This window comes from Drosophila obscura, unplaced genomic scaffold (assembly GCF_018151105.1).
Source record: "Drosophila obscura isolate BZ-5 IFL unplaced genomic scaffold, ASM1815110v1 contig_17, whole genome shotgun sequence".
Taxonomy (NCBI): domain Eukaryota; kingdom Metazoa; phylum Arthropoda; class Insecta; order Diptera; family Drosophilidae; genus Drosophila; species Drosophila obscura.
In genome coordinates, this window is record NW_024542757.1 from 1,430,200 (window position 1) to 1,450,383 (window position 20,184).

The 20,184-nt window shown below is 49.0% G+C and overlaps 12 protein-coding genes across 14 annotated transcripts; 4 read left to right on the forward strand and 8 right to left on the reverse strand.

Moving 5' to 3' along the window:
• The first annotated feature begins 542 nt into the window (after window positions 1-542).
• Window positions 543-1,052, forward strand: LOC111077272. Its single transcript, XM_022371473.2, has 2 exons — window positions 543-654; window positions 732-1,052. Exons 1-2 carry the CDS (start codon window positions 585-587, stop codon window positions 884-886), a joined length of 225 nt encoding a protein of 74 aa, XP_022227165.1. The 5' UTR covers window positions 543-584; the 3' UTR covers window positions 887-1,052.
• Window positions 1,053-1,557: 505 nt separating this feature from the next.
• LOC111077270 lies at window positions 1,558-2,609 on the forward strand. Its single transcript, XM_041592132.1, has 4 exons — window positions 1,558-1,562; window positions 1,651-1,724; window positions 1,796-1,975; window positions 2,011-2,609. The coding sequence occupies exons 1-4, from the start codon at window positions 1,558-1,560 to the stop codon at window positions 2,490-2,492; spliced, it is 741 nt and encodes a 246-aa protein (XP_041448066.1). The 3' UTR covers window positions 2,493-2,609.
• Window positions 2,610-2,912: 303 nt separating this feature from the next.
• On the forward strand, window positions 2,913-3,816 carry LOC111077271. Its single transcript, XM_022371472.2, has 2 exons — window positions 2,913-3,171; window positions 3,236-3,816. Exons 1-2 carry the CDS (start codon window positions 3,108-3,110, stop codon window positions 3,670-3,672), a joined length of 501 nt encoding a protein of 166 aa, XP_022227164.2. The 5' UTR covers window positions 2,913-3,107; the 3' UTR covers window positions 3,673-3,816.
• A 650-nt stretch (window positions 3,817-4,466) lies between these two features.
• Window positions 4,467-6,158, forward strand: LOC111077276 (bleomycin hydrolase). The gene is made up of 2 exons (XM_022371477.2): window positions 4,467-5,143; window positions 5,214-6,158. The coding sequence occupies exons 1-2, from the start codon at window positions 4,610-4,612 to the stop codon at window positions 6,081-6,083; spliced, it is 1,404 nt and encodes a 467-aa protein (XP_022227169.2). The 5' UTR covers window positions 4,467-4,609; the 3' UTR covers window positions 6,084-6,158.
• Window positions 6,159-7,044: 886 nt separating this feature from the next.
• Window positions 7,045-7,595, reverse strand: LOC111077283. Its single transcript, XM_022371487.2, has one exon. It carries the CDS (start codon window positions 7,384-7,386, stop codon window positions 7,045-7,047), a length of 342 nt encoding a protein of 113 aa, XP_022227179.2. The 5' UTR covers window positions 7,387-7,595.
• A 2-nt stretch (window positions 7,596-7,597) lies between these two features.
• LOC111077277 (bromodomain-containing protein 4) lies at window positions 7,598-8,626 on the reverse strand. Of its 3 annotated transcripts, XM_041592086.1 has the most exons (6): window positions 8,474-8,625; window positions 8,381-8,410; window positions 8,123-8,197; window positions 7,997-8,056; window positions 7,865-7,918; window positions 7,598-7,795 (listed from the first exon to the last, which is right to left on the reverse strand). In XM_041592086.1, exons 1-6 carry the CDS (start codon window positions 8,549-8,551, stop codon window positions 7,718-7,720), a joined length of 375 nt encoding a protein of 124 aa, XP_041448020.1. In that variant the 5' UTR covers window positions 8,552-8,625; the 3' UTR covers window positions 7,598-7,717. The 3 variants fall into 3 exon arrangements, with proteins under 3 accessions (XP_041448020.1, XP_041448021.1, XP_041448022.1); XM_041592087.1 differs by lacking the exon at window positions 8,381-8,410 and having other exon boundaries at window positions 8,474-8,626; XM_041592088.1 differs by lacking the exon at window positions 7,865-7,918 and having other exon boundaries at window positions 8,474-8,624.
• A 5,903-nt stretch (window positions 8,627-14,529) lies between these two features.
• On the reverse strand, window positions 14,530-15,066 carry LOC111077296 (gram-negative bacteria-binding protein 3). Its single transcript, XM_022371508.2, has one exon. The coding sequence runs from the start codon at window positions 15,012-15,014 to the stop codon at window positions 14,640-14,642; it is 375 nt and encodes a 124-aa protein (XP_022227200.2). The 5' UTR covers window positions 15,015-15,066; the 3' UTR covers window positions 14,530-14,639.
• An 83-nt stretch (window positions 15,067-15,149) lies between these two features.
• LOC111077295 (general odorant-binding protein 57e) lies at window positions 15,150-15,739 on the reverse strand. Its single transcript, XM_022371507.2, has 2 exons — window positions 15,618-15,739; window positions 15,150-15,544 (listed from the first exon to the last, which is right to left on the reverse strand). The coding sequence occupies exons 1-2, from the start codon at window positions 15,681-15,683 to the stop codon at window positions 15,209-15,211; spliced, it is 402 nt and encodes a 133-aa protein (XP_022227199.2). The 5' UTR covers window positions 15,684-15,739; the 3' UTR covers window positions 15,150-15,208.
• Window positions 15,740-15,915: 176 nt separating this feature from the next.
• Window positions 15,916-16,889, reverse strand: LOC111077293 (cuticle protein 16.8). The gene is made up of 3 exons (XM_022371505.2): window positions 16,715-16,889; window positions 16,226-16,600; window positions 15,916-16,151 (listed from the first exon to the last, which is right to left on the reverse strand). The coding sequence occupies exons 1-3, from the start codon at window positions 16,742-16,744 to the stop codon at window positions 15,969-15,971; spliced, it is 588 nt and encodes a 195-aa protein (XP_022227197.1). The 5' UTR covers window positions 16,745-16,889; the 3' UTR covers window positions 15,916-15,968.
• Window positions 16,890-17,044: 155 nt separating this feature from the next.
• Window positions 17,045-18,092, reverse strand: LOC111077291 (trypsin 3A1). The gene is given in 2 exon segments (XM_022371502.2): window positions 17,045-17,438; window positions 17,440-18,092. Coding segments are annotated over 2 exon segments (867 nt in total). The 5' UTR covers window positions 18,091-18,092; the 3' UTR covers window positions 17,045-17,222.
• A 231-nt stretch (window positions 18,093-18,323) lies between these two features.
• LOC111077297 lies at window positions 18,324-18,870 on the reverse strand. Its single transcript, XM_022371509.2, has 3 exons — window positions 18,687-18,870; window positions 18,583-18,626; window positions 18,324-18,511 (listed from the first exon to the last, which is right to left on the reverse strand). The coding sequence occupies exons 1-3, from the start codon at window positions 18,778-18,780 to the stop codon at window positions 18,332-18,334; spliced, it is 318 nt and encodes a 105-aa protein (XP_022227201.1). The 5' UTR covers window positions 18,781-18,870; the 3' UTR covers window positions 18,324-18,331.
• Window positions 18,871-19,256: 386 nt separating this feature from the next.
• Window positions 19,257-20,133, reverse strand: LOC111077294 (lysozyme P). The gene has a single exon (XM_022371506.2). The coding sequence runs from the start codon at window positions 19,737-19,739 to the stop codon at window positions 19,284-19,286; it is 456 nt and encodes a 151-aa protein (XP_022227198.2). The 5' UTR covers window positions 19,740-20,133; the 3' UTR covers window positions 19,257-19,283.
• Window positions 20,134-20,184: the final 51 nt, after the last annotated feature.

Below are 20,184 nucleotides of genomic sequence, written 5' to 3' on the forward strand. Positions count from 1 at the left end.
AAGATATACCAGAATGAGAGAGAGCATACTCTCTCTGAGCAATATGCTCAACCAATTTGTTGTATGCTGATGCTCTCTCTCTCTCTCTTTGAACAGAACTTTGTTGCTCTCGTGCTTCCTACGTAAACAGTCTGAGCGGGAGAAGAGACTTTTGTTCGGCGCTCAGCAGCTGAGCATTAAATGAGCGTTGCGGGAATGGATCCACCTTGTTTAATTTCATCATGGGTCTCTCAGTTGAGCAAAGAGCAAAGAGCGAAAAGGCGAAGTTGGAAGGGTCTTTTCGATTCCGTTCTTGATCTCGTGTGCGTGGTCAACCGGTTTTTTGTATGACTGCCTGCAAGCAGGGATCCACTCCAGTCCACTCCATGATGCAATTACACAAGGTGGTCATTGCCTCTCTTTCGGTTCTTGTTCGTACTCGCGCACAAGCAATCACAGCGCAGTTTGAAAAGAGAGCGCGTGGCGGCAGAGTGGATCCACCTTTTATGATTTCACTGCGTGCGAGCTCCTAACTTCGGAGTATATATAATCCATGCTGATATTTTGAAGCTCAATCATTTTGAACTCTTCGCCCTGACCTGACCATGTGCCACCATCATCGTCTGCATGTTCTGCTGCTGCTGCTGTCGCTCTTCAGCTTTGCTTTGCTCAGCGGTAAGCAACGAACTCTACACATAGATTCCTCTATTATTCCATTGTATTCCCTTTGTTTTTTGTTTTTGTTTTGGCAGTGAATAGCCTGCCCTGGGGTGGACCCTCATCGAATAGTCGTGGCTCCAGCGGCGGACCCGCCTGGAATGGCGGCCATGAGGACGATCCCCGCAACATCGTCCTCCATGCGAATGGCAACGGCAAAGCCCACTATGGCAAGGGAAACACTTACTGATCTCAACGTGGGCGGCGGAGGCCTGACCAATAATCCAATTAAGATTCATTTCGTCCCGCAAGACAATGAATAATTCATTCCGATTCTTATTATATATGAATTTGTAATTAAGACAATGACAAATTCCATGTATGCTCAAAAGAAATATAATTGGCCTCCCAAATGATATGATTTAAAGACTTCACAGCTCCCCCTCTCAGTGGCTATGTGCTAGATGAATCCATCAACTGATAAGCGCCACCAGAGATTCAGCGATAAACCCAGAGAACCTTTCGGGTTGGGTTGGGAATTCTGGTTGTGAAAAACCCCACAAATAATCGAAGCTGAAATGAAATGAGGCACGCAGCAACGAATAAATTATGTCTGGCTCAATAATTTGGCACGCTTCGCTTTGGCAGTTTTTTTTTTGTGGACTCTTGTGTGACTCATGGAGGCGGCACCAATCGTTGCAGCGAGTGCCTCCCTCTGCGATGATCGGCAACCGCAAGTCGTGTGCAAGCGAAATAGCAAAACAAATAAACAATCGCCCGCGTTTCTGGCAATTCCCGGCGATTGCCGGCGATTGCACCGCGCTGACCTCCCCAGTCCTATCTTTTCATCCGTCCGTATACGCTAGAGTCTATACTCTGCATACACCCTATAGCCTATATTCTATAGCCAATAGCCTACGTATGCGGTGAGTGCAGCAATTAAGTTGCGAGAACGAGTATGTCAGAGCGGCGATGAAGTATAAATAGCTGGCGCTCGACTCGCCATTGAAATAGTCGATGCAAAATGGGCTTGGGTAGAACTTGGATGATATTGGGGCTAATTGGCAGCGTCGCCTGCCTGGCTAGCGGTAAGTCACATGCGCCATGCTCAACCTCACCACACCACCCCACCACCCCTCACATACCACAACCTTTTCAGCTATGCCCCAAGGGGCGGATGACCAGCAGATACTGCGCAACAAGGGGAGCACCTACCTCTCCAACGGAGCGGGACAGATCATTAGGGGTGCCGATGGGAAGACCATTTTGATCGGTTCCGATGGCCGTAGGATCATAGCCGATGCCTCTGACTCCGAGGAGGATGCCTCCCAGGACATTGATAGCTTCAGTTTCCAGAACGGCGGCGGATCGGGCGTCTCATCGGGGGCAGCAACAACATCGTCATCAATGGCGGACAGTCCAGCATCATCACGAGCAATGGCAAGACCCTGCAGTACGGTGCGGGTAACATCAACTACAGCGGCTACAACGGGCACTCGATCACCGTCGTGAATGGCGTCATCACGCTGACGGAGGGGGGCAAGCAGTACAGATTCGAGGCGAAGCCGGCCAATGTGGAGAAGCGGGAGACGATTGACATCAACGGCAAGCCGGCCACAGTGCAGTACTCGAACGGCGATGTCATTGTCGAGCTGGCCGATCAGACGGTGATCGCCAAGATCGGCGATAGCTCCTTCATTGGTGATCGCAACTCCTTCGAGAATCGCGACAAGCTGCAAGCGGAGGCCAAACAGTATGCCGAGAAAATCCAGCTGCAGGTGCAGGAAGACCTGAAGAACATGCTGCAGGGGATGAGGGAGGAGCTCCAGAAGACTCTGGGCAACATTCGCATCTAGGCGAGTGAGTCCCCTAAAGGATCTTCGCTATGTACACATGTACATATGTATGTATGTAAGCATTCAGTAATGAAGTTGGAACCACAATAAATGTATCTATATCTTTGTTGCACCAAATGGGGATCGCTGATCGTTTGATTGGATTTTCTATGCGAGCAAAATTCAGTTTGGTTTTCTATGGCAGCCATATGGCATAGAGGTTCGATTGCTGTCTATTACTGAGCGAAAACTATCTGCATAATTGCGTTAATATATATAAAAAATTGAGAGACCAGACGAGCCAGACGGACGGGCATCAGATGGCTGTTGCTGATCAATGAGCTTCAGGCCGTGAAATTCAGGTCTCTGCCCCAAGCTATTTCAGACTCCAGAATATTTCAATTAACTGATAAGTTCTAAGGAAATTAAATCCTTCTGCGCGTGTTATTTATTATTTATTTATATTTTTGTTGTTGTAGCAACAATGTAAGAAGACACAGACACTCTCCAAAAGCTCGACCCAATTTGCCACGCTTCGCTCTTCCCAAAGTGACTTCATTTGTGTTTTAGTAGATCCAGCGACGACGTGCTATAAATAGCTGCAACTCGACTTGCCATTGAAATAGTCGCTGGAAAATGGTTTTGGGCAGAACTTGGATTATATTGGGGCTTATTGGGAGCATCGCCTGTCTGGCCAGCGGTAAGACATCTTCCACTTGAAAAGGATTATCGTCCAAGGAATGACTCTCTGCCTTTCATCACAGGTGTGCCTCAATTTCTGGACGCCGAGGATGATGCTTTCCTGTACGACGACAGTCTGAGCGATGTGGGAAGCAGCAATGGCCAGAAGTTCGCTTCCTCCGCGACTACGATCACGGAGAACGGCCACACCTTAATCTATGGCACGGGCGATAGCAACAAACTCACCTACAATGGGCATCGAATCCTCGTGGACGATGGCAGCCTCACGCTCTTGGAAGGCGACAAACCTTACGCGTTCTTCCCGCTGGGGGCCAGTGTGGAGAAGCGGAAGTCAATCAAAATTAGTGGCCATCCAGCCACAGTGCAGTTCTCGCGGGGCAATGTGTTTCTGTATCTGTCCGATGGGTCGGTGGTGGCCAAGATCGGCAGTGCCTACTTTGTGGGAGATCGCTATGCGGTGGAGCATCGCGACGCGATGATACACAGGGGCAATCTCTAGAAAAAGACTCAAGTCAACTGAAAAGTGACTCAAATAAATTAAACCCATTGCCCCCTCGAGTCGTGGCCGTCATAAAAATGCTAAATATTTACTGTGAAAATACAATTGGGTTTTCCCGCTGAGCGCGGCAGGTGGAAACTATTTACTGGTATTATTTATCTGAGCCGATGCCCATTCCCTTGCCATGCAAATTTTTTTTTGCCAGAGCTTAGCTCTGTCGTCTGTCTACTAGTCGCACAATAATTCCCATTGCCATAATTCCATGTGTGTGTGTGTGTGTGTGTGTGTGATTGATTGGCAAGCAATTCTGCGAATAGCGGGATTATTATTGAAGCTTAGAGATGGACAAAACATTGATGCTTCACAGTTGAAATTCCTTATGCCATAACTCTACGGATTTTTGTTTATTTTTTTTGTTTTTTTTTTTTAATTGTATGTATTTAAGTATATTTAAATAATTTTGTACCATCTCTAGTACAGCCACAGCAAAACATTTTGTATTTTTTTTTGTGATTAAATTATCGCATTGATGACTGGGGCTTGATACTGGTGGTTAAGTCGTAACCTAACCTAACACTTTTTGTTGAGGTTATGTTTTTTCCCACGGCGCAGCTATTTCCAACAATACAGTACGAACTATTGGATTTATGCTTTGTTCTCTTTTGCTATTAATTTTATATTTTATAGCGAAAGCGAATATGTTGGCCGCATGACTATAAGTCGGCAATGACCGGATACGTTCAGTTAAGTTTTTTTTTTTTTTTGGTGGACAGCAAAACATGCCATCGACTGTCAATTGTGTGGCGTACAATCGAAATACAGCACTGTAACCACGCGCGACTGGTCATACTTTGCCCTAAATTTCTGGTTTATTTTCGTGCACAAACTTTTGAATGAATGTCAAAGCGCCAAAGCACCAAAGCACCAAAGCATCATCATGAGCTTTCCTCTGACCAGCGAGCAACTGGCCGCCTGGCGCACGCAGTTCTACAGCGAACCACGGAATCTGCTCGCCCAGAATGTGTGCACGATGCACGATCCCTTCAAGGTTTGCCTGTGCTCCACGTCGGAAGTGGGACTGCTGGCGCCCAACAAGCATAAGGTGACGCTGCAGGGAAAGCTGACGAGCGGCGGCCCCGCCTGGATCACCACGGGACTGAACCTGCTGCGCCTGGAGTTCTCCAAGAGCTTCCCAACGCTGCCCGCGGACTTTGAGTTCTCCGCCGGCCACCTGGTCTACTGGCACAAGGTGGAGCGATGCAACTACCTGCTGCACGCGGTGGCCGAGCATCTGACGCGCTGCGAGCCCGTGGATGGGCGCAAGTTTCGATACCTGATGAAGCATGTCGTGCCGGACGGCGGCAACTGGCAGATGTTTGTGAATCTCGTGAAGAAGTACGGCGTCATGCCCAAGCAGTGCTATCAGACAACGGGACGCGTGCGCCAGCTGAATGCCATACTCAGGAGCAAGGTAAGCATATCACACCCCCACCCCCCTGAAAGGTATGCCATGCCCCCGATTAATCGCGTTTCCCCTTTAGCTGCGTGAATTTGCCAGCGTGCTGCACAATCGCTTCATATTCGATGGCGATGGCAGCGCCCTGCCCGCCCTCATCGTCGAGGAGATGATGCCGCAGCTGTACAAGGTGATCAATATCGTGCTGGGCGAGCCGCCGCAGGAGTTCAGTTGGATGTTCAACGACTCGAAGAAGCGCTACCAGTGCCTGGAGCACTTGACCGGTCCCAGCTTCTACGAGGTGCTGCTGAACAAGGAGCCCGATCTGGATGCGATGGTCTGCCTGGGGCACGATCCGCGGCTGTCCTCGAGCTACCTGTCCAACTACGAGGTGGAGCTCAGCTCGAATATGGTGGGTGGCCAGCGGCAGCGGTACAACAATCAGTCGATGGACGTGCTGGTGCCGATCATTGTGGCCTCGCTGGCCGGCGGCCGGGCCGTCTGGCTGGTCCACGACGTGCAGACGCAGGTGGAGCGCGAGGGATTGGCTGACCTTCCGCTGCTGTTTGGCCTGGAGGCGGGCAAGCAACTGAACAAGGCGGAGCGCATGATCTACAAGGAGACGCGCCGCAATCGGGTGCTGCTGCTCACGAAGGTCAGTCTGGATGCCGAGCAGCAGCCGCTGGAGTTTCGCACCAGCGTGCCCTCGGACACGTGCACGTTGACTGCGAGCCCGCCCGAGGCTAGGGCTAGTCTGCAGAGCGAGGAGGGCATAAAGGCTCGATCGCAGAAGGCCAAGGCATCCCTTTGCATCAAGACGGACTGGCTGCGGGAATACGCCTTCGAGATTGTCGTCCACTCGAGCTTTGTGCCCGAGGATGTGCTGGGTGCCGCCACCAGAAAGGAGTGCAAAGAGCTGCCTCCCTGGGACATGATGGGCGGATTCCTTGACTGATTGCTGCCTTTATTCGATGCGTTTAATAAACCCCACGTCCCCGACAATCACTCGGCCGTCCACATGGGCTCCAGCATCGTTATCTGATCCCTGTAGTTGAAGCCATAGCGCGTACCAATGTATATCCGCTTTGGGTTCTTCGTTCTGGCTATCACATACTCATCCTGCGACGAGTCCTCGGGGGGCAGCACCAGCAGCACAGTGTCTCTGTGGTGCTCCAGCGTGGTCGTGTCCTTGTAGAATTTAATCTGCTGCTTTTGCTCTGAGCGCCGAAAGTAGAACTTGTAGGCTTTGCCCCGTCCCTTGGTTATCTGCATGCCGTTCATGATGGCGCACACCCTGAAGTCCTTGTACTGGCCGCATCTGTTGATGTTGCCGCGCATGTAGATGGCGGCATGGAACTCGAAGGGACTGTCATCGTCCGGATGCTCCTCCGGTCGGCTCAGAGATTGTCTATCGCTCTCAGCGTCTATCGAATAGTCCGCTCCAGCGACTCCACTCGCCATGAGACCCACCAGCAGCAGGCAACAGATTTGCATGACTCTTTCTGCCTCCAGTTGGAGTGGAACTGTGTCCAGATCCAGTTCTGTGGGGAATGTAGCCGCGCCGAGCGGCGCTCAAAGCGTATCCAATGGATTCCATTTGCCAGTAATTACCGTGTGGCGCATCTTAAAGTGGTGTTCGTGGGGTTCGTTTCCTGTTAATTCCCACAGCGTTGTCGTCACCGAGGCGCGACCTTCACTAAGTTTTTTTCCTTACGTGCCTCGCATGCCTAATTAGGCATTACAGGGGGAGGACTACCCCCCCTCCCCCGACGCCACGGGCAACTGCCTTTTTTTTTAGGACTTAAGGGATTTGCGCGCCGGGAATTTGGTTTTTGACTTTGCATGGAAAATGGAAACAGCATTTATATTCGACTTAAATGTAACTTTATTTTGTTGGCTACTTAATTTGCGACAATTTAATACCGTCTGTTGCCGTAGTAGGACGGACTTGCGTAGCTGTAGCCGTACCCGGGATAGCCGTGCCTGGGCACGGCAACAGGCTGCAGCTGCTGCTGCTGCAGGATAATTGGCTGCACCACCACGGGCTTCGAGAGCAGATACTTCAGCAGATGGCGAGGCTCGCGTACGAGAGCATCGTCCTGGTGCGTTGTCGCCGCCACTGGCGCGGCGGATCGCGAAATTGCATTAGCATTGTCGCCAGCAGCTGGCTGATCAGGATGTGCGCTGTGCCGACCAGGAAACGCCACCACCAACACGATGGTCAGGCTGCTGAGCAGTAGAAAGGCAACGAACTTCATCCTGCTGCGATTTGCTGGCGAGTGAACTGATTGCGGATCCCAGCGCAGCCTTAAATACACTGGAATTATACACTGGCATGGACAGGTAGTCTGTCGCCTGGCAGGTGCTGCTACCTGTTCTGTACCACCCCCGACAGCTGCAGGCGATTATCCTTTAGGGATTAGAGGATCCTTCCCAGAAATATAGCTGAGGGTAATTTGATTTTTGGAATGCTTGAAACTGTTTTATTGTTCGCTTGGTTTTTCTCTCTGCCCCTCGATGTGGTTCCCATTGACATGCTAAAACGCCCAACTACATGCTTACATATCCGTATATATATCGGCTGCACCGTTACATCGGCGGTGCTGGTATACCCTCGGGCATACCACCGGGTGGTGGCGGAAGTCCAGGTGGAGCCTGACGGCGTTGCTGCAAAGCGGCAAAGTGCCAGAGATTGGAGATCAACAGCAACAGATTCGAATGGCGGGCTGTACTTACCCTGAACTGCTTGGGCGGCGGTGGCGGCTGCTCATTGGCCACAGCACGACGGGACTGGAAATACGCAGAGGGAAATACAATCAGGGATATTCCCTGCAAAGGGATCAACAGCTATGGGGCTTGGTGGCTTACCCTGAACTGCTTGGGCGGCGGTGGTGGTGGGTGCTCCTCATTGGCCACAGCACGACGGGACTGGAAATAGAGAAAAATGAAATTAAGGATATTCCCTGCAAAGGGATCAACAGCTATGGGGCTTACCCTGAACTCCTTGGGCGGCGGTGGGTGCTCCTCATTGGCCACCTCGTGGTTCAGGTCGCGGGCATGGCGTCTTGCCTAGAAGGAGGCATTTAACAAAACGTTGCATTAGCAGGGCTAACTAAATTGGCGACCCGCCGCCATTGCAGCGCCCTCTGTGGATCGAGCTGCTCCATCGCCCTCCTGTCTGCCGGCGTCTCTTTTGGGGCCAAGAGCACTTAGGATTCGTCCAGCCACTAGCCAAAACCAAATGCCACTTACCCGCTGAAAGAGGTCCGTGTGTTTGGGTTCCTGCGCAACAGGATAAAGGATTACAAATCATCCTCGTGACAGGCGGACAGCCACCGGACTCACCTCATCGCCGTGTCCCTCGGCACCGAACAGCATCAAAGCCACAACGTAAATAACCAAAACGGCACAAAATAGCTTCATTTCCGAGCTGTCACGTCCCAATAAAAAGATGCGCCAGAGAACTCAATTGTTCTCCACTGTACTGCGATTCGATGCGAATCGGTGGCTTATATACGATATACGATATGCTGCCTGCCCCCATTGGGCCCCTCATGGGGCTTGTACGGAATGCTTATCCGTAATCTTGTTAGCTGCAGTACTCGAAAACATGTTGATTGGCTGTTAAACCATAGTTATTAGCAGATTTAACTTGTAGATAAATGGAAACATGGCAGTTGCAGCTTCGGGGACGTCGATTGCATGTGCCTAGTCAGAGATGCCTCCCTCAGTGATCAGTGTCTATAGTCTGGACTCTAGAGAGTGTTTTCTTTGAGAGTGTTTCCATATCAAATAATTACATGTATTTCTTGCTAGATTTTCACCTTTCTTAGCGTTCAACAAATTGGTTTTATAGCTGCAATCTCCGTCGTTCCATTACATAACAAATTCCGCCATTGGCTTCACTTCACTTCACTTCACCCTTTTCCTTCTTCCGCTGGACAAATGTGTCCCTCCAAGGTGGTGCCTGGTGGCTGGTGGCTTCTTTCCTCAGCTATTTTTCATTATTTCCGCTACTGAACGCCACAGCGCGTCCACGTTTGCTCTAAGCTTTGCATAATTTTGAAAATTATAACGCGCTTTGATGTTGTCTTCAAGGCGAAACAACGCACATCCTTGGCTACGTCCAAGTCCAACTCAAATATGGCAGTGCAGGCGACAGAACAGCCAGAGGAGCGACAGCGACAGCCGGAGACAAAGGAAAGTGTAAATAAAAGCACAAAGCTTCAACGGTCCGAGGCTTAGATACCCTGCCAGTTGGATTCGTTCTATGATGGAAGTCAAGTACAAGTGCAATAAATAATAATAATCTATAAAATGTAATAAAATAATAATAAAATAAAATAAAAAAATATAATAATATACATATAATATAATACACCATAAGTAATAAATTCTAATTAATTATAATCATTATAATAAGTAAGTAATAAATTTTAATTAATTATAATCATTATAATAAGTAAGTAATAACTTTTAATTAATTATAATCATTATAATAAGTAAATAATAAATTTTAATTAATTATAATCATTATAATAAGTAAATAATAAATTTTAATTAATTATAACAATAATTAATTATAATCATTATAATATATTGCCTTCTTTTTGGTAATATTTGCTTACTCTGAAATCGTATTGTTATGGAATATGATAATATAGTTATGCTATCTGGGTCCCATTTTCATTTTGCCTTGCTGCAGGCAGCAGCTGTTGGAACGATCTGGTCTAAGATATCTAGCCAGTTACCATTACAAGTTATTCTAATAGTTTGCATTTCTCTCTCAAATAAAATACTCTTCTATGGATCCAGACAGCCTTCTGCTACAACAATCTCTGCTCGAAATCGTTTTACCCTGTGGCAGTGTATCAAAATAAATAAGCGCACTTTTTTCTCATTTCCGTTGCTTACTTTGACGTGTTTAGTTTTTGATGTGAAACATTCTCGCACGCAGAGGAGACACTGGGTGGAAATAGAACGCGGGGGGTGTATAGCGCAGGGGGGAAAAAGAGAGCCAGAGCCAGAGCGTGGGAGAGGGACAGCGGCAGGGACAGGGGGCAAATGATTAAATTCGTCATTCGGCAACACGGACAACGTGAATCCCCTTTCCTCAGGGCTTGGTGTTCGGTCTCCTTTCCTGTGAGATGATGTCTTACCAAGGCACTCCCTCTCCCTCCCCCTCTCTCTCACACTGTCCCCATTCGTGTCTCTGTCGCCGGGGCGGCTTCCTCTTTTTGTCTGTGTGCGAAACTTTTCTCATTAGAAAACTTTTACTATTTCCGCTACTCAACGCCAAACGCAAACAACAAACGACAAAAATGGGCAAAAATACATAAAAAAAAAAAAACAACAACAACAAAAAAACAGCATTCGGATAAAAGACAGAAATGCGTAAATTTGTTGTAAATAAAATGTTTGATGCGCCCAAAGCCTTCGTGCATTTTCCCGTGCCTCAAGGCAAATGCATTTCTATTTGGGTATATAAAGGATGGAATGGGCTGGCCATTTGCTGCTCAAAATATCACAGAAAATGAGCATGGATACTGCCGACAACTGCCTCAGGTATGTCTCATATCTGTCATATAATTTGGGTGGGTGAGGCATCCTTTACGGAAACCAAATACATTTGACTTGATCGATACCATAACCTGCTCTCAATAGACGCCACAAAAAACATCCACTCCACTAAGACACATCCTTTGAGGCAGCAAAAATCACTAAAAGCCCAGGAGCTACAATCTCCCCAAGGATACATGCCGGGGGCAAAGTTGTGTGTGCTCCTTGGGCTCCTTGGGACAACAAATGTGGGACAAGGCAACAAAGGGCGGCTCATAAAAATTGTCTCTTATTAAATTGTCTCCCCTCTTGCAAAATCAATAAATCAGAAGGAACAGCGCGGCATGGGTGGTGGGCGGTGGGGTAGTGGGTGCAGCTTACCTCAGTTTCAATTCAACTCAATTCAATCAGATTTTCTTATTTGATTTTAACTTTACCTCGCGACCGACTGTCTGTCTGTCTGTCTGTAAAACGGAGTGGAGTCCTATTTGGTGCCTTCCTGTTGCCTGAGTGCCGACTGCCGACTTCTGCCACTTCTTCCTGTTTCCTGCGCTTGCAGCGCACTTCCTTCGAGTACCTAGAATTTGCTCTAATTTGATTTTGAACGGCAGCTTCTGCTCCGGCTCCTGCTCCTGCTCCGGCTCCTGCTCCTGCTCCGGCTCCTGCTCCGGCTCCTGCTCTCCTCTGCCGATTTGCCACGCTGTCATCTGTCATCGCGTTTTTGAGTCGCCAAAATATTGATTTCCTGCAGATAATATTCCATATTTAAAATCAACTAAAACTCTCTCAACTCTAGAGTCTAGACCCAGAGAGGGCAGGCCAATGCTCGATATTCTCCCCCCTGTTGATCCCCGAGAGAAGTGCCGCAGCCTAATGGCTTGTTAAAGGCGTTCTGCATAGGAATTGAGCAATCACACGCTGCACCATTAGCGGCCCATAGATTCACAAAAGCTGACCATTTAATGCGGCATAAGTAGCAAGTGAAATTAATGCCCGGCTGTCCCCAATTCCCAAAGTGCCTGCCTGGCCTGGCCTGGCCTGGCCTGGCCAAGCCATGGCGCTAATGCAAAACATAAACCAGGCGAAGCGCCTCGCATATCGATGCATATTCAACCATCGAGCAGGGAGCAGGGGCAGAGAGCAGGCAGCAGGCAGCAGGGAGCAGGAGAATGAGATACCCTCACGCCGCGGCGCCTGTCAGTAATAAGTTGAATGGGGAATGGGGGAATGTGGGGGGCAACATCACGTCCTAGGGGCAAACGAGAGCATCACGAACCGGATAATGATCAACGAACTGTATACGTTTCCGCAATCGTAGTCAAATCGACAAACATGCACACAAAGTGCAACGGCTGCTACAGCTCCGGCTCCTGCTCCTGCTCCAGCTCCTGCTCCTACTTCTCTTCCCTTTCCATCTCCATTTCCATTTCCATGGACTGCTGCTACAGCAGGTCCTGCTCCAGTTCCGACAACTGTTCCTTGCTAAGTCCTTGCTGCTGCCGCTGTCACTGGGGACACTCTGCATCGGCATCGGCATCGCCATCGACGGTATCGAAGCGAAGGCCATGGAGCTTTGGCTGCTGTGGCCCAAGCAGCTTATGCCGCTTCAGTGACGATGCCAGCAGTCTGCCGCACCCCACCCACCAGCCTGCCACCACTGCCTGCCCCCCCCCGTTTGAATATTTTGCATTATTGATAAACTGCTTTCTCGTAGTCGTCATCGTTGTCGTGGCAAGAAATAAAGCAGCGGCAAAGAATATTTATGACACTAGGAGCACAAAAATATGTACATCTGTACACATCTACTCGCTGGCAGTCAACGGAGCAAACCGGAACAAACCGGAGACCCAGCCCGGCCCAGGCACGCCCCAAAGCTCGAAACGTGTCGGGCATTAAGCGCCTGAACGTGTGTAATAGGACGTTCTTCCAGGACAGGCCCCTCTACCTATCTGCCACAGGATAATGGTACTTTTACAGACATTTGCTGGCGATACATTGCGCCATCCGATGGGGCAAGTTTTGAGCTACAGAAGATCAGCTTTGGGCTTGTTTTATATGCCAGACAATATAGCATTATTTATCAGATACTATATACCTTAGAATCAGCTGTAAAAAGCTGTATTCTTAGGGCATACAAAAGTCTCCAATCAGCCCAAAACTGCCTGCTGGAAATCCATGCACTTTTTGGCAATTTTTGATGGGAAAAGACAGATATGGAGAGATGGCACAAATGAAAGGGCGATACCGGCGCCAATGAAGCGTTTAACTGTGTGGCGTGGCGTGGCGTGGCGCAACCACTGCGCAGCGCAATGCCAGGAAATGCTGCAAAAATTATAAAGGTACCACCGCAGCTCCCGCAGCAGTTCAAAAGGCATTTGCCAGACCAATTTGGCCGTGGCTCGCTACTGTGTGCTGCGCTGTGCTGCGCTGTGCTGTGCCATGGCTCGCACGGCCAACACTTTTGACGCACACAGTCAGTGCAAAAAATAGTCGGACGATGGACGATGGGCGATGGACGATAGACGTTGTAATTGCATTTGCTTTGTTGTTGCTTACAAAAAGCATGCAGCCATAAAGTGGAGAGAGGCGAGAAAAAGTTAACGAACAGCAGCGCCAGCACGGCACAAAGGGACACGGAATAGAGTCCAGAAAGGCAAGTATATATATATATGTATATAGTTGATATTTGGACAATAGGATACCTTTTTCTTTGGCATCGTATTCCCACCCTAAGTGCGAAAGAAAACTCTAAAGTGGCGACAAATCGGAAATCAAATGGGAATAATTCTGAGAAAATAAATTTAGAAAATAAATAAATAAATTTCACCGATTGCAGTGTTGTTTATAGATATAAATTGATCAAATTATAGTCACATATATATTTAAAATTGCAGCTGCAGTGCAGAAATTATTGTGCTGCTGATAGCTGCTTAAATAATCATCCGATCGTGATAATATTCATGGGATTTGCAGTCAAAAACTGTAGGATCTGTCTGTTTTATATAGCACATTTTACAGATGGACCCACCATACATCCGAGTATATCCCAAACTCGAGATCGACTGACTGTTAATTCTTGTTCTTGCTGTTAAAGATATTTGTATGCCCTTCCATTTTCCCAAGATACAGGGTATGTGTAAAACAGTCAAATGGGCGTGGTCAGGGGCATTGCGTCTGTCTGGTACGCACACATCACGTAGCGAAGTTGCCGCAACTAAAACTTCATCAATTTGCCTTGCGAATCCTTGGCAACTTTTTGTCTCCCTCCCTCTCTCTTTCTCTCACTCTGCGAATGCGTCTGGTGGTTGGTTGGGTGGTGCAGTAAGTATATCCACACCCACACACACACACACACGCAGCTGTCCAGTGCATAAAGGACATTACATCCCATGGTTTTTGGTTTCAGCTTCATTTTGTATAATTTTTGCAGCGAGTCTCCTCTGCTCCATCCGTCCATGCATCGTTCGCATCGCTCCATTTTGTCCATTAATGCCTGGCATTTTATTTATGATTAATTACAGCGTTTAAAAGTCCATAAATTTGCTGTGGAAAAATGCATTTTTTATTGACGAAAATAATTAAATACGTCACACCCATAATGAGAGCAGAGCGGAGCAGAGTCCCAGGGACACAAGGTAGGACGGACGGACGGACGGACGGACGGACGGACGGCAGCTCAATAAAACATGAATTTACATTAAAGAATTTTTGCATGCTTTTGATTTAAATATCCATTGACTTGATTACATTTACAGCCAGGCAGCGCAGCGCAGCGTAGTGCAGCAGAAAAATAATCATTTACTCTCTGTATTTATTTCCAGAATAATTAAACATTTTGCAGCTGCTGGGCAAAGACTGAACTGGCCGAGAGTCGAGCTCTGAGCTTTGATAAGCTTTAATTATTTATTAGTTCTTTGTTATAAGAAATCCCAGTGAGAGAGAGAGAGCGATGCTAATTCCTTTGATTGTCATAAATGGAAACGACAAAGGCCCCATCGTCCTGCCGATAGCCGAGGCCATTGTGCATCACATAGGTCCAGAAGTACAGGGTATCGCCCAGATTCAGCACCGTCTCGCGATCCCGAAACGTCCAACGTCCCCGCTTCGCTTTGGGTATATCGCGGGCCCACCGTCCCGCCTCCAGGCCATCGAACTCCTCGTTCACCTTGCCATGGAAGGCGAACAGAGAGATGCCCTCCGCATCCGGTATGGAGACCTCGAAGCCCTTGGGATAGAACACCCGCACACGGGCCTCTGGCACCTCGTAGGCGTGGCCCGACCAAGCCACCACCGATAGCAGAGCCAAACAGAGCCAAAGACGAGCCATGGAGCGCGGAAGCAGTGCTGCGGAATCGAAGCTTCAAACAGAACTGGCCAGAGGGCAACTGATCTTCCATGTCTGCCCTGCAGCTGATAAGCTTGGCTTATCAATATCAGAGAGAGAGATTGAGAGAAAGAGAGCGGGCGGGGGGGACAGAGAGAGGGAGAGAGAGTCTCGAAAGCTTTATTTTGGAATCATTATCATTCCCGGGCTGCTCTCAGCGACAACAGACAGTTGGCCATGCCTGAGAAATATTCACACGAATCGTATGAATCGGCTAACTCGGTGCGGCAGTTGTCCACGCTGTCGGGCCACGACTCCTGCAGGGCCTCCGCTTCCAGATACTTCTCCATGTGCAAATGCCCAGATTTATCCAAAAGCTGCATTTCGAACAGTATGCAGGTCGCATAGCACTTGACTGAGCGATCCAGTTCACTGGCATTCCAGTCCTTAGGCCAGTTGTCAATGAATGATCTTTGCTCCTCCGGTGTGGTGTAATTTTGACTGCGACAGGGGTCATAAATGGAAGAGTTGCTCTGCGTATAAATGGGCGAGTGGAGAGTGGAGAGTGGAGAGGAGTACCCGCAATGTATTCGAAGATCAACTTACGTGGGCACTGCCATATAAGAGCAGCAGCGAAAGAAGCAAAAACACAACTCGAACTGGAACCGACATTTTTTCCACTCGAAATGTTGCCTGTACAGTGTACACTCCTACTTATAGCAACTATTTGTGGGTACAATCTGATATATATATATATGTAATACAAATTACTGGCACTATTCGCTGTCTGGACAAAAGGGTGAAATCCGATTACCAATTGAATTCTACGAGTACTAATTGGGTGGAAAGATTATTCAGCGTATTGCCCCTCCATTCGCCCGATTGAAATGACAATTTATATTGAAAGCTCTTGGAAATTTTATTTAATTTGAATGCATGTTAATACTTGCAGAATGCTCAAGGATGATACTGTCCATCCTCCACCTCTCCATGCTCCGATTGGGCAGCCAGGGCGAGGCGTTGTGCCTCCTGCTGCGCCCCAATGGCCGCATGCTCCGCTGCGATGCGCTCGAAGGCGCTCAGATGCTTCTGTGTGGCATGAGCCACAGCGGCGCTGGCGTGTGGAGCAGCTGCCAGAGACTGCAATGGAAGGCAGAAACAAAAGCTTCAGCTCAGTGGCCAGTTCTACGATTATACACGACGCGAGCACTCACCGCTTGGCCGGGCGTGTGGCTTGCATGCTCTTGCGCAATGCGATTGTAGGCCTCGAAGTGTCTGCGCTTGGCTGCCTTGACGGCGGCACTGTCCTCCAGCTGGTGGCTCAACTGCGGATGGAAGCCGTTCTCATCGGCCACATACTGGACGGTGCGCACCTGGTTCTTGGGATCGACGTAGGAGAAGGCGCCACGGATGACACCCGAACCATCGGAGACTTCCGTATGCTGGCGATCGACATGGCCGGGCGCCCGTCCAGCCTGATAGCTGAACACATACGGATTGGCCGGACTGTGCGTCTCCAGATGCTGCTGGCTGTTGACCAGGTGAGCCACATCGCTGGCCACTCTGGTGGCGCTCAAAGCGCATACGACCTTCGTGGGCAAAAATAATGATTGAAAAAAAAAACCAGGAAGAGTGGGCGCCCGTTAGGTCATTGTGGCTGAGGCAATCCACTCCCACACCATCGACACCACAAAACGACTCACCAAAACGATCATCAACTGCTTCATGGCCATGTCTATGTCAGAGTCTCGTCTTGAGTTTGGTAACTTAACGTGGTGCCGCCTGCCGCTGCTGTTGAGCTTCGAACGGTAACTGAAACCGAGTTGGCCAACAGTTCATCGTCGTGGAGACGGACCGACCCCAAAAACAGGTCTTTGCCTGACGAGCCACAGCTAGCTTTCCGAGCTGCGCCAAAGCGGGAGCGGGAGCGGGAGCTTCGTGGTGATTCCGAAACTTGTTTTCAACATTTTTGCATTGCCTCCCAACAAGGTAAACATTTTGTTTTTGACATTAAAATCGAATAAACAAATTAAATTATTTCGAATTTTTAAGTATTTTGTTAGTCATTCTAGAGTTGAGAATATTGCACCTTAGAATCGATACTAGAGGGACGCCTAGAGGCTAGACAGACCCTGGAGAGTAGGAACTATTTCATAACTTAGCGCGGAATAAGTACAGTGTGTACATACATATGTACAGTGGTAATACAGTTTAGGCCAACTCTGTCATCGTTTGGGCAATCCAATCGTTGTAGTCCGAGACTCTCGTATAGACGCCCGGGAACATGGCATTGGCACAGCCCATGCCCCACGACACAATCCCGTAGAGTCGCATGCGTCCATTGATGCTGGTGACCAGCGGACCACCGGAATCCCCCTGGCAGCTGTCGCGACCGCCCTGTGGTGTGCCAGCGCAGAACATGCTGCCTGGTCACGGTGCCAGCGCCAAAGTAGTTCCGGGCACACTGCGTCTGATCCCGCTGCTGGACAACTGTGTATCGCAGGCGCTTCTCCGGCTGCATTTGGGAGATCGATTTGCTGCCCCAGCCGCTGACAAAGAGCTGAGCCGATGGCTGGATGTGGTCCTGCCTTGTGGCCAGGACAATGGGCTGGATGCTGCCGCTGTAGACGAGCGGCTGCTGCAGCTGGATCAGCGCAATGTCGTTGTTCATGTGCGTGGGCTGGTGGAACTTCGGATGCGGTACGATGCGTTGGATGCGAATGTAGCTGCCGCCAGTGGTCCAATCGCTGGTGCCGGCTCGGATCACATAGTACTCCGGCTTGCTGTACTCCAGCACACAGTGGGCGGCGGTCAGGATGTGGGTGGGCGAGAGGATGGCGCCGCCGCAGCCATGCCGCGTGCCCAACTGCAGCGAGATCTGGTGCGGAAAGTGGACAATGCTCGTCTCCCAGCCGCCCACAATGCGGCCATCCTGCTGGCCAGCGGTGATATTCAGCGCCTGGCTCCCCGCCAGCCAGATGCACCAAAGCGATATCTTCCAGAGAAAGCTAATCATCTTGTCTCCCAGATGTCGACTGTGCTGGGCTCCGCTGTGGCCCGCCTTCTTATAGCCGGGCATCGTGTCTATGCTTATCTTATCTCCTGTTCGGCAGACGCACTTCTTCTGGCAGTCACGGTTTTTGGGTGGCCTTAGTCAGGGTCAGGGGAAGACCTTGTCCCCTGGGCTATCTTTGGTATTTATGGAAATATTTATGGAGGGCAATGCGAATGCGAGGGCTTGGATAGATGATAGATAAATGGGTGCCTGGTGTGTTGAGGTGTGGAGTGTGCTTCTAGTGCCTAGGCTTTTGCTCTTCCAATCATCTTTCCATGGCCGTCACCTGCTCCTTGAGGTAATCCAAATGATTGACACTGTCCTGCATCACATCGTACTGATAGCCAACGTGCTGCAGGATCAGGCTCATCTTTTGCAGATTCTGATTGCTGTAGTCCGACACCACATCGACCTGCGTGAAATTCTTCAGCGTCTGATGCATAATCTGAAGGAGAATGAGCACCAACTGAAAGTTAAGCACTGCCATGAGAAAGAAAACAGGAATTTGGTGCTTACCTCATTGGATTTGGATGCCCGCACAACCTGTCGTGCCACAGAGCCTGCAATTTTCACAAAAAGTTTACAATTTTCATGAATCCTTGTGTCACCTTGAATCTCACCCAAATTATTCACGTTTATTCCCACGCGGGCACACAGGCGCTTCTTGGAGTCATCGAAGAGGTGTCGGGCACTCGAACTAGATGCAGATGCCATTTTATTAGTCAGTAAACACTATTTCAAATGTTAATAAACTTTGCGAAAGTTAATAAAAAAGTCAAGGCGAACAGCTGATAACGTTACGATAAAATATACCGTCAGCCCCTCAAAAATATACCCAAATATAAAATACCCTACAAATATACCAAGGAAAATCATATTCATCAATTTGGATATTCGATTTAATATTACTAGCTGGTTAGAACTTTAACAACTGTAAATATGATTTTATCAGATAGATGAATTTATTTTCTACAATCTGGCTTATTTTAAGAACTCCGATTTATTCGATTACTTATAAAATAAGGTTTAAACCAAGAAGCACAGCAAACATGTCTTTTTTACATGGTAACTACACGCTAATTACACATTTGCTACATATCAACGAGTTATTACGGGTACCATGTAGAGTATCATGTATCAAAGTTAAACGAATTTTTAAAATAATATTTAAAAAATGTAAAATACTTTTATTCAGTAAATGGAGAATAGCATGTTGATCAGCCCGATCTGTTCCTGTACCTCCTTCTAAAGCAATGGTTCACATTCGGCTTGATGCCCTGGCAGCGGTTGTTCCATGCAACCCAGGCGGAGAATCCCTGCTGGCGCCTGATGTACTTGGCACAGGCAATGGAGTACCTGATGTCGTCGCTGAGCAACAGGCGGCAGGGCAGACGGCAGAGATCCGTGGAGGGACGCCCGTCCGCCGGCTTGCACCAGTATCTGTCGTTGATCTGGAAGAGGCCCCAGTCGACGGAGCCATCCACATTGGAGGGATTGATGGCCCTGCTGTTGAACGAGCTCTCGCCCTCCACAAGGCACAGCCAGTCGGGCAGCTCGCCGTAGGGCACACCATACCGATAGAGCTGGCGGGCCAGGCTGCATCTGCCCACCTGCCGGGCGCCGACCAGCGATGATAGCCACGCAACCAAAAGCCACAGCAGCTTCATCTTCATCCCAATCTTAATCTGCGTAAATTGTGGGCCGCTCTGGGCTGCAGACAATGGCTTTTATAGCCACAAAGCGCGCGTTCTGTTCTGAATGATTGCCGCCGCTTGGGCCACTCAGACGGACAGCTCTGAAGTGGGGCCCACACTCGAGCATAAATCATGAGCACTGGACGGCAAAGTGGGCTAAGATCTCCAATGGAGGGGGGGTAGTGAGGGGGATGGCTCATCAGTGTTACACATTCAAGTTGGACTTTCGATTATCGAGCGATCCAGCCAGTTTTCGGTGATATATGGAGTGGGAATTGTGTGCCATTTAAGGCCGAGATCATCTGCCTAAACGACGGGCCTCAGTTTCAGTTTCACTTTCAATAAATTCTTTTGTTTACCTCCCATCTGGTATTATATAACAATACTGACAGCTGCAGGGATGGGGTGTAGGGGTGGGGGGAAC

What these genes read in the sequence shown, in the direction of transcription:
- LOC111077272 (XM_022371473.2), top strand. Translation starts at nt 585, where the DNA reads ATGTGCCACCATCATCGTCTGCATGTTCTGCTGCTGCTGCTGTCGCTC. An exon ending in CAGCTTTGCTTTGCTCAGCG is followed by an intron (nt 655 to 731) that starts GTAAGCAACGAA and finishes TTGTTTTGGCAG; the next exon opens with TGAATAGCCTGCCCTGGGGT.
- LOC111077270 (XM_041592132.1), top strand. An exon ending in CGTCGCCTGCCTGGCTAGCG is followed by an intron (nt 1,725 to 1,795) that starts GTAAGTCACATG and finishes CAACCTTTTCAG; the next exon opens with CTATGCCCCAAGGGGCGGAT. An exon ending in GGATGCCTCCCAGGACATTG is followed by an intron (nt 1,976 to 2,010) that starts ATAGCTTCAGTT and finishes GGCGGATCGGGC; the next exon opens with GTCTCATCGGGGGCAGCAAC.
- LOC111077271 (XM_022371472.2), top strand. Translation starts at nt 3,108, where the DNA reads ATGGTTTTGGGCAGAACTTGGATTATATTGGGGCTTATTGGGAGCATC. An exon ending in CATCGCCTGTCTGGCCAGCG is followed by an intron (nt 3,172 to 3,235) that starts GTAAGACATCTT and finishes CTTTCATCACAG; the next exon opens with GTGTGCCTCAATTTCTGGAC.
- LOC111077276 (XM_022371477.2), top strand. Translation starts at nt 4,610, where the DNA reads ATGAGCTTTCCTCTGACCAGCGAGCAACTGGCCGCCTGGCGCACGCAG. An exon ending in ATGCCATACTCAGGAGCAAG is followed by an intron (nt 5,144 to 5,213) that starts GTAAGCATATCA and finishes TTTCCCCTTTAG; the next exon opens with CTGCGTGAATTTGCCAGCGT.
- LOC111077283 (XM_022371487.2), bottom strand. Translation starts at nt 7,386, where the DNA reads ATGAAGTTCGTTGCCTTTCTACTGCTCAGCAGCCTGACCATCGTGTTG.
- LOC111077277 (XM_041592086.1), bottom strand. Translation starts at nt 8,551, where the DNA reads ATGAAGCTATTTTGTGCCGTTTTGGTTATTTACGTTGTGGCTTTGATG. An exon ending in ACACGGACCTCTTTCAGCGG is followed by an intron (nt 8,198 to 8,380) that starts GTAAGTGGCATT and finishes GCCTCCTTCTAG; the next exon opens with GCAAGACGCCATGCCCGCGA. An exon ending in CGCCGCCCAAGCAGTTCAGG is followed by an intron (nt 7,796 to 7,864) that starts GTAAGTACAGCC and finishes GCCGCTTTGCAG; the next exon opens with CAACGCCGTCAGGCTCCACC.
- LOC111077296 (XM_022371508.2), bottom strand. Translation starts at nt 15,014, where the DNA reads ATGGCTCGTCTTTGGCTCTGTTTGGCTCTGCTATCGGTGGTGGCTTGG.
- LOC111077295 (XM_022371507.2), bottom strand. Translation starts at nt 15,683, where the DNA reads ATGTCGGTTCCAGTTCGAGTTGTGTTTTTGCTTCTTTCGCTGCTGCTC. An exon ending in TCTTATATGGCAGTGCCCAC is followed by an intron (nt 15,545 to 15,617) that starts GTAAGTTGATCT and finishes ATTTATACGCAG; the next exon opens with AGCAACTCTTCCATTTATGA.
- LOC111077293 (XM_022371505.2), bottom strand. Translation starts at nt 16,744, where the DNA reads ATGGCCATGAAGCAGTTGATGATCGTTTTG. An exon ending in AGCAGTTGATGATCGTTTTG is followed by an intron (nt 16,601 to 16,714) that starts GTGAGTCGTTTT and finishes TTGCCCACGAAG; the next exon opens with GTCGTATGCGCTTTGAGCGC. An exon ending in GCCACACGCCCGGCCAAGCG is followed by an intron (nt 16,152 to 16,225) that starts GTGAGTGCTCGC and finishes CTTCCATTGCAG; the next exon opens with TCTCTGGCAGCTGCTCCACA.
- LOC111077297 (XM_022371509.2), bottom strand. Translation starts at nt 18,780, where the DNA reads ATGGCATCTGCATCTAGTTCGAGTGCCCGACACCTCTTCGATGACTCC. An exon ending in AATAAACGTGAATAATTTGG is followed by an intron (nt 18,627 to 18,686) that starts GTGAGATTCAAG and finishes TGAAAATTGCAG; the next exon opens with GCTCTGTGGCACGACAGGTT. An exon ending in GGGCATCCAAATCCAATGAG is followed by an intron (nt 18,512 to 18,582) that starts GTAAGCACCAAA and finishes ATTCTCCTTCAG; the next exon opens with ATTATGCATCAGACGCTGAA.
- LOC111077294 (XM_022371506.2), bottom strand. Translation starts at nt 19,739, where the DNA reads ATGAAGATGAAGCTGCTGTGGCTTTTGGTTGCGTGGCTATCATCGCTG.